This window comes from Triticum urartu, chromosome 6A (genome assembly GCF_056163025.1).
Source record: "Triticum urartu cultivar PI428250 chromosome 6A, HENAU_Tu73, whole genome shotgun sequence".
In the NCBI taxonomy this organism is placed as follows: Eukaryota; Viridiplantae; Streptophyta; class Magnoliopsida; order Poales; family Poaceae; genus Triticum; species Triticum urartu.
Window position 1 is genome coordinate 475,320,137 of NC_141878.1, and position 16,236 is coordinate 475,336,372.

At 42.3% G+C, this 16,236-nt stretch overlaps 1 protein-coding gene and 1 long non-coding RNA gene across 2 annotated transcripts; one reads left to right on the plus strand and one right to left on the minus strand.

Moving 5' to 3' along the window:
• Nucleotides 1-1,445: 1,445 nt before the first annotated feature.
• LOC147965762 (uncharacterized) lies at nt 1,446-3,660 on the minus strand. The gene is made up of 3 exons (XR_015607548.1): nt 3,523-3,660; nt 2,051-2,147; nt 1,446-1,935 (listed from the first exon to the last, which is right to left on the minus strand). It is a non-coding gene; the product is annotated as an uncharacterized LOC147965762 (long non-coding RNA).
• Nucleotides 3,661-7,917: 4,257 nt separating this feature from the next.
• On the plus strand, nt 7,918-14,463 carry LOC125514182 (Clathrin adaptor complexes medium subunit family protein). The gene is made up of 13 exons (XM_048679460.2): nt 7,918-8,264; nt 10,446-10,623; nt 11,339-11,429; nt 11,526-11,620; nt 11,740-11,829; nt 12,135-12,183; nt 12,289-12,427; nt 12,575-12,691; nt 12,792-12,882; nt 12,959-13,101; nt 13,423-13,537; nt 13,855-13,899; nt 13,972-14,463. Exons 1-13 carry the CDS (start codon nt 8,182-8,184, stop codon nt 14,050-14,052), a joined length of 1,317 nt encoding a protein of 438 aa, XP_048535417.1. The 5' UTR covers nt 7,918-8,181; the 3' UTR covers nt 14,053-14,463.
• Nucleotides 14,464-16,236: the final 1,773 nt, after the last annotated feature.

Genomic DNA, 16,236 nt, shown 5'->3' on the forward strand with positions numbered 1-16,236 from the left:
TTCAACCTAGCATAGAAATTGATGCATACGGGATTGAAGGGGGACCAATATATCTTAATGCTATGGTTGGGTTTTACCATAATGAACATTAATAGTTGCGGATGCTTGCTAATAGTTCCAATCATGAGTGCATAGAATTCCAATTCAGGGATGACATACTAGGAGTGGCCTCTCCCACATAAAACTTACTATCGGTCTAGTAAAGTAGTCAATTACTTAGGGACAATTTCGCAACTCCTACCACCACTTTTCCACACTCGCTATACTAACTTTATTGCTTCTTTACCTAAAACAACCCCTAGTTTTTATTTACGCTCTCTTTATTATCTTGCAAACCTATCCAAAAACACCTACAAAGTATTTATAGTTTCATACTTGTTCTAGGTAAAGCGAACATTAAGCGTGCGTAGAGTTGTATCGATGGTCGATAGAACTTGAGGGAATATTTGTTCTACCTTTAGCTCCTCGTTGGGTTCGACACTCTTACTTATCGAAAGAGGCTACAATTGATCCCCATACTTGTGGGTTATCATTATGCAACATCGAAATTGAAGACTGCCCTGCAAGAAAGGAGGCAGAACTAACCTGCAGTTTCCCATATTTCGTATCAGTTATCATGTCTACGGCAAACACAGCCTTGACAGCATCGTACGTCCACGCAGAGACAACAAACTTATGTGGAAGCGGCGGGCCTCCTATCCCAGTAAAGTTGACGGTGGACAGGTCAAGACGATCGACGTACACGAGCTGGTGTACACAATAAAAAAGTAAGTATGTCAGTTGCCATCATGCCATGTTGAAAAAAAGCTAATGTAGTTTCTTTGAAAAAGATTTGCCATCTATTTATGTTAGTTGCCATCATGCCGTGTTGGCAGTTGCCATCTTGTTATGCTGGTAGCTGCCACCAGCTTAACATCATGGTTCCCATGCAGATTGTATAAAAGAGAGTGGATGTATGAAATAAACACTTTTTTGTGTTGTTGAAAAATGCTATTGCCTTGTAGGAAACAACTACATATGCCATGGATCAAACACAAGTCACTTTCACATGTAAAAGATTCACAAAAACAATGAAACAAAGGGTTTCCATGCACGATCTTGTACGATTCGCACTTATCAACAGCTTCCATGTTGATTTGGGGAAACATTTAACCATGGTAAGAGTATTTGCAAAAGAGTAGGAAAAAAATACCATCAAGTGCAAGCGGCAGCCCTTCTAGTACATCTTGTTTGAGAATGCATCATGCAGGAAGTCTGCGATGAATTTACACTAATTCATGTTCTTCACGTCTTTTAGCTTCGCCTGCACAACACAATTTCAGGACAAACAGTTGCTGGATCAGCATTCAAATGAAAAACATCAAAAAACTCGCAGTGACTAGCTTCCAGATTACATCAAAATCAAAAGATTGAAGGGGAAAAGAAGTAGAGAGAGAGCATTCACCAGGATGGGGAAACACTTGTTGCTTGGGCGAAGAGATGTCGTAGGCACAAAGACAGCTGAGATCAGGTACATGAGGAGCTTCATCTTAAAAACCTCGCCATGGGTTTTCATGCCCTCAGCGAAGTTGCCAGCACAGTCGTATTCGGCATGGATATCATCCCAGGAAACAAACGAGCAAACAAGGCTTCCTCAGTTTTATTATTCACCTCATACGAGACTTTGATTTCTCCACGGGGCACACCCAAAGTGCATAACACGGATTGCTCATCCAAAGGCAGTCTTCCACGTCCTGGAATCACGAATTCCCTGGAGGTAGGATCATAAATCTCACCGAGCCAGTCGCATACATGGTTCACTAGGTTCTTGCACCGAACATCCATCAGAGCCTGCATCCCCATCTCACCAGCAGCTCCCTTCTTCTCATCAGTAAATCCCTCGGTCAATATAGTCAGGTGTTCTTGCGAAGCCCTATTACGGTGATGTTTCTTCTTCTGCATAACAGAAAAGGGATAATTTGTTGCCATGTTCAATGTCGTGAAAACTTAGTTTGTAATGGAAGATTGAAAACTCAATGTGACATTAAAACATATGGGGGTGGAAAATGACCTCATCGCCATCTTTTGTCCGACCAGTCGCGCGATTCTGTTGCGGTAACTCCATGAAGTCATCATCATCGTCTTGATGGTCGTCGCAGGCCATTGTGCTAAGGTAAGAACAAAACACACGTTAGGGTGAAATGAAAACACAGCTGACAGATACAGAAAGAAATGCATAAAGTAAATATTCACTTCATATCTTCGATGAACAAAAAATTAAAACTCAAATGGTTACCCCAAAGTTTAAGCATCTGAAGATGGCAAGTAATTGCCATGTGCTGAACATGCACAAAAAAGGCAGAAAAATAATCAAAATGGAAAAGCAATTACAGAAACATGGCAACTGGACGTGTGTGTACTTCTGAAGGAAGTAGTTGCCAGCTAGCAGAATCTACTTGCCATATTGGCTCCAATGAAAGTGGCAAATGAGGCAGATCATAGGAACACCCACCCCCCTAGGATTGTCCAACATGAAATGTGGCAACTAACACATTGGCCTCATAAAAATATACATATCATAAGGCACTTTAAAAAATGTTTAAGTTGTCATGTTAGCACAACGGCTCGCGGCAGACATCTTCCACTGCACAACATGTAATGTGGCAACTCACACCCTGGCCTCACATAGAAATGAGTTGCGATGTATTCACAAACAATGTACTAGGTTCAAGTTGCCATGTTAACACAAGTCACTTCAAAAAAGGGCAGGCAACTTCCACTGCACAACATGTAATGTGACAACTCACACCCTGGCCTCATATAAAAAATGAGTTGCCATGTAAATACAGTCAAATATGTTCAGATGTCGCAAGTCAGCATGGCAAACGCAAATTGAGTCTATTGTGCATTGAATTTGCCATCCTGCATATGGCATGGCAACAACATAGTGTGTCCGCAAAATTAGTTGCCACATGGAAAGCATAGTCATGGCAACTGACACGGTTGAACAGTGATGATAGTCGTGGCAACAGGCATAGTGTGTTCGCAAAATTAGTTGCCACATGGAAAGCATAGTCATGGCAACAGGCATAGTGTGTTCGCAAAATTAGTTGCCATCAGTGATGATAGTTGTTGAAAATGCCATGGCTGCCATTATCCTACACTTCGAAATGCACCTAACTAGATCTACGGTTCATTCGCAACTATCATACCCTGAGATTTAACAACAAAAAACTCCCTACAATGATGGTCATAGCATTTTGAGGCAAATCACAACTAACATCAGAAAAATCGCCCGCTTAATCGCAAGGCAAAAACCGGATGTGGCTGCGGACAGGCCGAGCCACACCGGCATGACTGCCACCGCGGCGGCGACAAAACTGCGCAATGCCACCCTAAATGGCAAGCACTTGACTCCACTGCCGACGGGGACACCGGAGCACCGCGAATCGGCCGGGATCGAGGAAAATCGGGTGGAAATTGAACACAGAGGGTGGGGGCGGAAATCGCGGGCAGGAATGTGAGCACGGGAGGGAGCCTTACCTTCAATCTGCGGCTCTCCGGCGATGACGCTCCGGTCCGGCGAGCCCCACCAACGGCCGCGAATGTTGTCGACTCTTCCGCCGCCGCCGTCACCTTCTCCTCTCGGTTTCTCCTCAATCGAATGCAACTGGTGTGGATAGTGGGCTGGGAAGTAATGAATGGGGAGGGGAGTAAATGAACCGCGAGGGGAGAGCGAAGTGGCGAGACGTGGGAGACGACAACCGAAGTCGGGCGTGGCGTGCGGGCGCGGCAACAGTTCCACCGCATGCCCGACTCGCAACCGCTGACCTCGGAGGGGAAACTGGCGTGCGGACGAACTCCCTTACACGCCACACACACAACTTGTCCTACGTCGCACACAAAATCAACCTTTTCGTGCCAAGATTCGTGCAAAAGGCAATGGACGACGATCGAGACGTGTGGGCGAGTTGGGTAACACCCACACGTGTGGGCGTTAGTGTTTTCGTTTAGTTATGTATTGTATTTTAGTGAGAGTAGCAATTCAAAAATAAATAAATATAACAAGTAATAAAGATTGAACTTGTTTAGGCACCCAAGACAGTCAGGTGCGCTGGGTGCATGCAAATTCTCATGATCAAACGGCATATGAAGAGTGCGTGGCAAAAAAACAAAATTCTATTGTAAAAAAATTGAAAACAAAAGCACCATGTACACCTGATGTTTTTTGCCACAAGCTCCTCGGATGTCATTTGATAATGAAAATTTACACGCACCTGACACATCGAAGCATCTTGGATGCCTAAAAATCTCATAAGTTTTTGAATTTTTCTATTAAAACTTTAAGTTTACTATTCGCCGAGAGCAGATGAGTCTAGGTTCATCTCTAGATTACCGATTTTTACTCTCTTTTCTTCAACTACCTCACAATATCTCTAACCAATCAACGCTTGAGATAACGTCTTCTTCGGTACCCATGAGCCAAAAAACCGTCCAACAATGGAGATGCACGAGAGAAAAAAATCCAATCCCAGTTACACTACACTATCCTCGGCAAGTCAATTAATCGATTTACCCTCCATCTTTCTAGGAAAAAACTTTAGTGTTTCAATTATCCTTTTCTGATCTTTTTTGCCTAGTGTTTATAAAGATATTATAATCCAGGGGCCTCCCTTCCCGATTTCATCTAAAAGGAAAAAAAACACCATATTAAAAGGTAGGGCCTTCTCCCCTGATTTCGCAAAGAGGAAAACATGACCAAAAGTGGATCCGGGCAAGGGCCGGTGAGAGGGCTCCGTTTTTAGTCGTTTTTTCAATCTTGTTAGGGTTTGTGTTCTGCTCAGGAAGGCGAGACGACGGCGGCTCCCTGAAGATGGAATAAAGGTCTTCCCGCCTAGTCCCTGTTCCGGCGGTGCGTCTAGCATCGTTGGTGGGTGTGTGGAGGTGTGTCTCCGGCGGATCTGTCCTTGGTGGATTTGTTCGGATCTCGTTGTTGTTCATCTGTATTCGCGTGTCTTCGGTTTGGATCCTTTCGACTTACGTTATTCTTCATCGACGACGGTTGCTGTTCTGAGGTGTTGGTCCTATGGGGCCTTAGCACGACGACTTCCCGACTGTCTACTACAACAAGTTGCGCCCGACTCCGACGATGGAGGGGCGATGACGGTGGCGCGCCTTCGGCTCACTTCAGTGCTTGTAGGCGTCGCTGGGTGGTCTACGGATCTGGATGTAATTTTTATTTCTGGTGTTCGTTGTACCGTCATGATTGAAAGTGAATAGATCAAAAAATTTCTCGCAAAAAAAAATTCACGGTATCATCTTGAAATCCTCCACTACAATCACTGGGAGAGGCAAAGATCAGCCAATTAAACCACGTGAATCACTGCACAAAAATTGCCATTGGTTTTATACAATAGAGAAGACCAATCTAGAGATGGTAATGGGAAAGGTATGAGTGGCTACACCCCCTTCTCCCCAAAGACCGTACCCGCAGAAATCTTATATATCCACCTACTTCAATACTCGTGGACATAAATTGGATTTTTTTCAAAACTATGACATATTTTATAGCAAATTCAGAAACTATAGCAAAGAGTGGAGAAAAATCAAAACTAGCACCCCGTCGGCCACGCGTGGGCCGAAAAGGGTGTTTTCGGTCTCCCCTTGGCCGAAATGAACTTTCCGGCCATGCCTTGGCCGAAGAGGTGCGTACCTGAGACGAAAAGACCTTTTTGGTCAGGAGTAAGCCGAAAAATCCTTTTTGGTCGGGAGTAGGCCGAAAAGTACTTTTTGGTCAGGAGTAGACCGAAAAGTCCCTTGGGCCTACCTTTCCACGTTAATGGTTGGCCGAAGTTGCATGGCTCCACTCTTCGGCTTACGTTAGGCCGAAGTGATTTTTTTTTAATTTTGGTATATAAATACTGTGCAACCATTGCCCATCTTAGACATTGAAAAAAATATATTTTCGCGCAACCCTTTCCCCTCAATATTTTCCCGCCACCCGTTTCCCGCCATATGTTCCTGCCACCCATTTCCCGCCAACCCTTTCCCGCCATATATTCCCGCTAACCCTTTTCCCGTCATACCACAGTTGTTCTTTCCCACCATTTTCTCCTCTCTACATATACATTGTGATTGCTTGGTTTTCCTACTAGTTCGATACTTTGGTTTCATAATTGAGGGAAATACCTACTGTTGATGTGCTACATCATCCTCTCCTCTTGGGGGAAATACCGACGTAGTCCTAGCGACACCATCAAGTAGAGTTTCTGGCGCCATTGCCGGGGAGGATCTTCAACATAACCAGGTTCCTAATCACAAATCTCATCTCCTCGCAATTTACATTATTTGCCATTTACCTCTCGTTTTCATCTCGACTACACTACACTAGACTGCTTATCCACCTCCGTCTGAAGGGGGTTTTATAAGTAGAGAGGAGAAAATAGCGAGAAAGAACGACTGTGGTATGGCGGGAACATATGGCGGGAAAGGGTTAGCGGGAAATGGGTGGCAGGAACATATGGTGGGAAGGGGTTGGCGGGAAACGGGTGGCGGGAAGGAGTTGGCGGGAAAATATTGAGGGAAAATGGTTGTGCGAAAATATTTTTTTTAATGTCTAAGATGGGCAATGGTTGCACAGTATTTATGTACCAAAATTTTAAAAAAATCGCTTCGGCCTAACGTAAGCCGAAGAGTGGAGCCATGCAATTTCGGCCAACCATTAACGTGGAAAGATGGGCCCAAGGGACCTTTCGGCCTACTCCTGACCAAAAAGGTCTTTTCGGCCCACGTACGCACCTCTTCGGCCAAGGCATGGCCGAAAAGTCCATTTCGGCCAAGGGGAGGCCGAAAACACCCTTTTCGGCCCACGCGTGGCCGACGGGGTGCTAGTTTTGATTTTTCTTCACTCTTTGCTATAGTTTCCGAATTTTCTATAAAATACGGCATAGTTTTGAAAAAAAATCCACAAATTGGTACCCATGCATTTCACCATAAAAGATAGAGAAATGAATCTAAATTCAGTTGACGACGGACGAGTAGTCTAACACTAAGATGACATCCACTCGCAGATGTCTCTTTGGGCTCTAACAACGACAAGAAGTATCTGCGGTGGACGATTGGAGCCACAAAGTGGGAGGCAGCGACAAAGTAGTACAAGCGGCGGGGGGTTGGAGGGCATGAGCCAGGAGGTGATGAGTCGAGGTTTCGTCATTCCAAGGAATCACATAGAACATATGGGGAGTGGCGGGCTGGCGGACGAGGCCATGTGGGCTATTGTAGGTTTCGGGGAGGGCCACGCGGGGTTAGATGTTGACCCCACATGTCATAAGAGTTATTTTTATTTACCAATTCTTTTTAGGTATTAATTGGGTTACCGTGAATATAAATTTATAAGCATACCCCATCCATAGTTTTTTTAACACGATACAGACACAAGCGCTCATACATACGCACATACACGCATCTGTATGAACACAACACGCACACCCTACCCCTATAAGCACTTTCGAGAGACTAAGCTGACATATCATTTTGAGATTTACGAAGTCACCGTAGGCACCTCGTCGTTGACGAGAACGAACACCAGGACTTGAACCCTGACGGGTCGGGGATACCACTGTCCCTCTAACCATCCAACCACAGGTTGGTTCACCCCATCCATGATTTTGCAGGTATGCGTGGGAGTACCCGATGTTTATGGGTAGGGTACATGAGGAAAAACCAATATCCACGGACAAATTTGCTGTTCATAGATCAATCTACAATAATTTTTTTTGGATAATATCCTTTTCTTTTTGGGTTGGGACAACATAGTACTGTATGATTTTGCATGGGACATGTTGTTTTGTGTACTACTACCAGCAGAGCAGTGGGACCAAGACGCAACGCAACACGAAGTCAGAAGTCACCAACCGAAGACAACCACGCAAATACGGAAATACGCCGTCCGGGGAGGTCCATTCTGGAAAACACGCACGAAAAAGCGCTCCTGGACGGGGAAGACGACCTGGTGCTCGTGCCTCCCTCCCCCGAGATCTACCAAAACCCGCGCCCCGCCCATCCCGTTCCTCCACCTCACCGTCCGGCGAGCCCCGAGCACACCAGATCGCCCGCGTAGCTGGCGGCGCACCGTGGAACCGCGCGCCAGTCAAGGGTGGTGGTCCCAGGCGCTCGAGCCGGGGCGCGGGCGACGCGGAGACGATGCCGGTGGCGGCGTCGGCCATCTACTTCCTCAACCTCCGCGGGGACGTCCTCATCAACCGCCTATACCGCGACGATGTCGGGTGCGTCTTGCCGCTCCCCTTCCTCACCTCCCTGGCTCCCTGGGTTTTGAGTGGCAGATCTGAGGCCACAGGATCGTTGATTCCGGTCGTAGCCTGTAGTTATGGAGTAGTAGATCGCTAGAAGGGTGTCAGGTAGCTTGTGAATTTCGATTGCTGCGTTGAGTGACAAGTGAAATTCTGCGGGGAGGAGTGCAGTTGACGGCCACACTCCGGTGGTTGGCTCGTTGCGGCACTGCAATTTGCCCATTGCGCGCTTCAGTTTGTTGTGGCGTTCCTAACTCATTTGCATTTTGAACTCGTAGTTTTGATGAGTGAGGCACTGAGGCACTTTGGACAAGAAAAATTGCTGCATAGTTCATTTCATCTCTTCCGGTGGGCTTTGACAGTAGTTAGTAGTCACATCCTTCTGTAGTCGAAATTTTACTTCTACTGCAAGCCAGCTAACTTCGAAATAGTAACCATCGGACTGAAATTAATTATTAATATTAACCCTCGCACCATAGATTTCCAAGAGGTCTTCGAAAGAACGGCAGAAGTTATTAAACATCTCGTAATATTCCCAATGTTCGAAAAAGCGGAAAGTGCAAGTCAAGCGGAAGGCCACAGCTTAGAGCAATGGGCACTTAAGCGCGCTTAAGCGTTTTTTGAGATTGGCTAGAATTTGACAGATTTTGAATAATATACACAGGAAAATAGGAAACATGGCACATGGGTAATTGAAATAGCATCTAAAATACAGTTCACACCATAGCAAATACACATCAGGTTCACATAGCAAGCAAAATAACAACTAAAATGCAGTTCAGTTCAAACAGACACAACCTAATAGAGATCATGCAGCCTGAATTGTGCCAGAATATGAAGGAAATAGTTCCCGAACAGAGCCTAATAATAAGATAAATGGCACATTGCCATTATTGCGCAAGCAGACAAGCAGAAGTAGTTCAAAAACAACCAAGTTATGGCCAAATTTAAAAAAACCCCGCTTAATATACCGCTTAGGGCAAAAGCGAAGCGTTTTGCCATCTCTCAGTGCTTAAAAACCCGCTTAATATACCGCTTAAAAACGCTTTCTTGAACACTGAATATTCCCACAAAATGCAATTTTTATATTTGTACTAGCAAAGTGCTTGTGCGTTGGAACGGATCTACAATCGACTAATGTATGTTCACAAACTTGAAAAAATCACCCTGGTTTTGATATATATCACTAAAAATATGTTAGGTTTCACCCAAAATAGACTAAGGGGTTTTCTGAAATGTTGGGGCAGAGTGGCGAGGGCCTTGTTGCAAAAATGCCACAGCTTACCTTGCATGTGTTAGACGCAGATCGAATGGTCAGAAATGACGGATGCAGACACACCATCATCACCAACTGGATCTTTTATAGGAATAGAGATAATGGAATTGATACCAGTAGAAATCATAAATATGAGAATGTTTTCATACATGCACATTGATAGTAGAAACAAAACAAGACCATTCAATAAACCTGCAGCAATGTGCTGTAATCCTGTATGTGCCATGGTTTTCGAGTCGCGACTCATCCGAGTCACTTTGGGGTAGCGACTCGGAAAAAGTCGAGCCTGCAGCTGCAGTTGCGACTAGTCGCGACTCGCGACTCGAGTCGACACTAAGTTGAGTCGACATTTTTTTGCGACTCATCGACTAGTCGCGCGGCTCGAAATCCATGGTATGTGCTGAGCCTATTTCGACATGTAGGTCTTACACTAGTTTAATATTGAGCAAGCGACATTCCATCTATATGATATATTGTCAACATAGTCATTGTTTATGAAGGACACTAAAACATGTAAATATGGCACTAGTGTTGAGTAATGCAAGCATTTTTTTTTCAAGCTCTGTTGATAAACGTAGGACATGGATGTAAATTTTAATGACGTTTGTTCCACCATGTCCTTTTCTTTCTTTCTTTCGTTCTTTCTTTCTTTTGTGCACATGTATTTATTATCACCTGGACAGCTGTCTCATCATTCCAAAGCGATCTCAAGAGGCTACTTAGGTCATTTCCTCTCATAGCCTTTCTCAGTTATCACTTCAATAGGAAACAGTCCCGCGTATTCATTTTGCTTCTCTCACTTTCCATTTCCTGCTTATTTGGTTGCACATACCTTTACATTTAGTGACTAAACCCTATCGTGTTCATGTATGGCTATGCAGGGGAAATATGGTTGATGCATTCAGGATGCACATTATGCAAACAAAAGAGCTTGGTACATGCCCTGTTCGACAAATAGGAGGCTGTTCCTTCCTTTACATGAGGATCAGTAATGTTTACATTGTGATCGTGGTTAGCAGCAATGCTAATGTTTCTTGTGCTTTCAAGTTTGTTGTGGAGGTATGAAGTTTCTGTTGTCTTATGAGCATTTCCAAATAAATTCTATATAACCCACACAGACATTATGATCTTGATGAATATAATATAATCTAAAGAAGATAATTGATGTTTTTCTTTTTCACTAGAAATATTTGTCTGTGATGTTTGTGTATTTGTCTATTCAGAGCAAAAGAATGTATTAGTTACTTAACAAGCCATATGATTTTCTGAAGTGTTCTGTCAAATTGTAAGATAATGTATCATCTCAGTCCGAGAGATTTAAATGATCATGTCATCTAATAATGGTATTGATGTTTGGCTTTGTTTGGCGACTGGAATTTTCTATTGCGAAAAGTAATTGGTGATGGTACATCAGAATCACCAAACCCAACAGGGTACAAGCAGGTGGTACAAAAACTACAAGTTTTCAATGCCTAGATGGTGTGATGTTCCATGTTCATCACTGCTGGGAATAGTTTGATAGGACTAAGTGAATAACAGAACCCTTTGTGCTCTATATGATTTCCTGAGGGCCTGTTTGGAAGAGAGGGATTGGGCTAGGAATTAGTTTAATTTGTATGTTAGGCCAAAGATGATTCAGTGATGAAACTAAAGTTGCTAATTCGATGTAGAGATTCTAATCAATGTATACATCATGTCATCATCCTTATGAGCAATTTAACATGTCCTATCTCATTCGCCGTTATTACTGCTGAAGATTATTTGAAATTATCAGGCAGTGGCCCTCTTCAAGTCCTACTTTGGTGGAACTTTTGATGAAGATGCTATCAGGAATAACTTTGTGTTAATATATGAACTTCTTGATGGTAAGGGCACATCCGATTTTGGACTTAGCTTTCTGCTTCAGTTCCCACCATGGATTCTTTTTTTTGTTTGCAATATTGACTCTGGCAACTGTGCAGAGATTATGGACTTCGGTTATCCTCAGAATCTCTCCCCTGAAATTTTGAAGTTATATATAACCCAGGAAGGCGTACGGTCGCCATTTTCCTCCAAGGTCAGAAATATATGAAAAATGAAGTCTGCTGTATTGGATATGCAAAAAAATAATTATGTGTTCCTATTTATTTTCTAGGAAAGTAACTGAACCATATTTCCTTCTCTCTGTACTGATAGCCTTCGGATAAGCCTGTTCCAAATGCGACCCTGCAAGTTACCGGCGCTGTTGGTTGGAGAAGAGAGGGTCTGGTGTACAAGAAGAATGAGGTATTTGAATTAAATACGTAGGGAGGCTTCAGCTGTATTCCGAAAAAAAGCAGAGGACTAACATTTATAATGGTCCTAGTTTCCTATCAGTGCTTGGGCTACTAGCAATGCCATCATCCCGCATACATTTTAAATGCATCTCATTTCTAATGCATATTGTACATGTACCAGCATTCCTGTTAAAGCAATGGCCCATACTTCCCTCAGTTTTCATTTATTTGTTGTCATTAATATCATGTCATTGTTTGCTTCCATTTAGCAAGTGAAGTAACAGTAATAACTAATGAGTTCTTCTCGTATGTTAGGTTTTCTTGGACATTGTTGAGAGCGTAAACCTTCTTATGTCTTCCAAAGGTATTTTATGGACCATCAATTTTTTGTTATCTCGTCTGAGGTTTCCGGTGTCTTTCCTGTTCAGCTATTTGATGTCCGCCGTGTATATTTCTTACATTTCTGCAGGGAGTGTTCTACGATGTGATGTGACAGGGAAGATTCTTATGAAGTGCTTCCTCTCTGGAATGCCTGATCTGAAGTTGGGACTAAATGACAAAATTGGACTTGAAAAGGAAGCCCAACTGAAGTCCAGGCCTTCAAAGAGGTACTGCTTTACTGAGTCTTGACACATGATGACAAACTGTGCACATATATATAACTGTTTTGCCGGTTAACATTGTTTACTGGCTACCCAACTTTTGTTGCTTTTCGTAAATGATCTCCTGATTGCTTGTGTTCTCTCCCTCTACAGTGGGAAGACCATAGAACTCGATGATGTCACGTTCCACCAGTGCGTCAACCTAACAAGATTTAACTCAGAAAAAACAGTCAGCTTTGTGCCACCAGATGGTGAATTCGAATTGATGAAGTATTCTTTAGATCCCTATTTATTCTTGCAATTATCAGTACATTTTACAAATGATAGTTTCATTCGCTAGCTGGATTTTGACGGACATATTTGTTCCTAGATATCGAATCACGGAGGGTGTAAATCTTCCATTCCGGGTTCTGCCCACAATTAAGGAGTTGGGCCGAACACGCATGGAGATTAATGTGAAAGTGAGCAAATATATCTACTCGGTTACGTCATAAACGTGTACACGTTTGCTGACATGGTGAATCTTTTGTTACGCAGGTTAAGAGTGTTTTTGGTGCTAAGATGTTTGCACTTGGTGTTGTGGTTAAAGTTCCAGTTCCAAAGCAGACAGCAAAGACGAGTTTCCAAACAACATCTGGCAAAGCCAAATATAATGCTTCGATTGATTCCCTGGTGTGGAAGTAAGTGCAATCTTTTTGTCTAATATTTGCACTATACCAAAGCCAGTATGTGGGTCGTAGTTTAATGGGCTTGATAGTGTGAATTGTTCAGAATGGTGTAAACTAAATTTCCCTAAATTATGCCCTGCCTAGCTGTGAATTGTTCAGAATGGTGTAAACTAAATTTCCCTAAATTATGCCCTGCCTAGCTATTTGCAATTTTAAAGTATGTCCTGTTAGTGCATGTACTGGGAGTTCTTTTTCTTGCTGAGCTACCTCTTGCAGTTATTGCACATTGACCAGCATGAACTCATAAATCATAATGCACATTTCAAACCATAGGATCAGGAAATTTCCTGGACAGACCGAGGCAACGATGAGTGCAGAAGTTGAACTGATCTCTACAATGGGGGAAAAGAAGTTAGCGAACAGGCCACCGATTCAGATGGAGTTCCAGGTTACATTTAATCTCGTTAAGAATCTTATTGTTTCCTTGGCAAGATGGCTATGAGCTTTCCTCCACTCTGTTTTATTTATCTGTTCTGCATTTATAACTGAGAATGACAATGTTAGCAAAGAATCCCAGTATCTCGTTGTTTATGAACAAAATTTTAGCATGTACAATATAAATTGATACTTAAATAATTGGTTGACCTTGGAGTATTTTTGTTTGAGGAGCCTTCATGCATATAATGTGCTATAGGCCCCCCCATGTTGTCTGATTGTTTCCTGGCTTCCTGCACTCTTATTCACTATGATATTTCTTTCCTGCAGGTTCCGATGTTCACTGCTTCTGGCTTACGTGTTCGGTTCCTCAAGGTATGTGGAGCAAGTACAATATGAAACATTGAAAATGTTTGGTACTAAAACCATCTCTTGATGCATTTTCAGGTGTGGGAGAAGAGTGGCTACAACACCGTTGAGTGGGTTCGCTACATCACAAGGGCTGGATCATATGAAATCAGGTGTTAGTGACCAAGAAAAATGGCGTGGGCTCATTATTTCGTGGATTTGAAGAGCTCTTTTTGTACTCATCATGATTGATCAGATGGCACGTAAATTATGACCCAATTCGTTGCAAGTTTGTACTTCAGCAGAGGGCAGATCAGAGCAGGCAGTTTTCCTATGTTCCTTATTTTCATGTTGACATGGGATATGTATTCTCCCCCGTGTCCTGTTTGTCATAGGGCATATTTTTATTGTATATTTGGCAGTAGCATTCGTTCTCGTTGATCAATACACCCCCTTGCCAGTTCGTGCTGTTTTCTCATTGAGTGGGTGTCAAATCGCTTGCAAAACGGTGTATAAATATATGATGATAATGTTGTTGGCTTGCTGTGCCTGTGTTTGATGTAAAGTGGCTATGCCATTCCATCTTGAGAATTTGTTGCAAGGTCTGTGTGAATGCTGATTGATGTCCAAGCATATGTGGTGATTGGTGAAGGATTCCCTCAGTTCAAAAATACTAAATCTGTACCAAAATATAAGACGTTTTTGTACGCTAAACTAGCCTACAAAAATGTCCTACATTTTGATACGGGGCAATAAGTTGTAGGATTTTTTAAAAATACTACTGCTGCTGCTACTACCACTACTAAATTTGTTTTAAATAGTACTCCCTCCTTTTCAAAATCATGTCTATAGATTTGTCTTAAAAATTATTTACAGAATGTCTTAAAAGACAGTATCAATATTTAAAATGTCAATTATTGTGTTTTGGAAGGAGTTTGGCAGCTCCAGCTAAAGGCCTCTTTGATTCACAGAATTCCAAAAACGCAGTAGTAGGAAAACATCTAGTTTGACCATTTGGATCCTATACATTTTCCACCATTGGTAATGGTGACGTGCGCCACATGTCGATTAGCCAGCTTACAACGGAGTAGTTTTGTCATTAGTTTTGAAGGGAGTTATTTCTTCTTTTGCCATAGCGTGGAGGGGTAAATATGTTTAAAAATCAAATCGATAACTTAATAGATGCTCTTTGAAGTTATTGTAAGACATACCTTAGTGAGGGCATTGGTATTAGTTGAAAGAAGAAAGACAAAACAAAACCAATGTGGTAGCACAAAATAATAAGAAAAGAACAAACAAAAAGTTCGCGCACACACAATAGTGAAATTGCACATACTGAAACTTGCACACAACTTTTACTCTTTTTAATATGCAAGAACAAGTGTAAACACTTGTAACTTTAATAAGTATTATTATTTAAGTAAATCAAATACAAAAATGAATTTTATTTTGAGTTCCTAACACAAAACTAAGCAGTGTCACAATTTCATTTTAGTATTGTAGTTTTTGAAAGTTTCTCCTACAAATTTGGCCAAACTTTTCAACATTTGACTTCAAACAAAAAGTATACATTTATATTGCATGTTTTTAAACACGGAGGGAGTAGTATACTTTTCTAAAATGCAAGTCGTAAAAGCACTTTCACTTTAAGAGGAGACTTCACAAACCAAATATGTTTAATAGGACGGGCAATCTTTCTAGCTTTTAAATCAGTACACATTGGAGTGCCGGGAGCCCAATTTTTAAAAAGAAGAATGATGTATTTAAATGTTTTATACGAATGCAAATGGATGTTCACCATGTAGCTTTAATTTTCCTTAACTAATAAGATAGATTATGCGCTACACACAAGGAAAAAACCCGGCCCAAAAACAACATTATACAAACCCATTTTGGTACATCTATTTGTCCTTTTTGTATATGTTGCATATAAATATGCATATTGATGAAAATCCATACACACATACAACACATCTATACATATGCGTACACAACTTCTAGATTTTTTTTGAGTTATAATACATGTTTTTGAAACAACCAAAGCGCATTTTCACATACATTGATTGAACATAAAAAACCGCACAAACAAATTCATTTGCATATGTCCTTCTATATGATAACCCTACTTGGAGAGGGAGAGAGAGAGGGGGAGGGGGAGAGAGAGAGAGAGAGGAGATAGCACAACTCTATTCCAAATATGAGACCGCCCACCATTCCTTGCCAGCGAGGCCACATGTCCCCCTCTTCGTCGCGTTCTTCTTCATGGCAGTGATCTATTTCTCGAGTCATTGTTGCACGCGTCTTCTCATTTGGCTGCGGCATTAACAACATTTTCCTGACTTCGATGGTGCTTTGGAGGTCCGG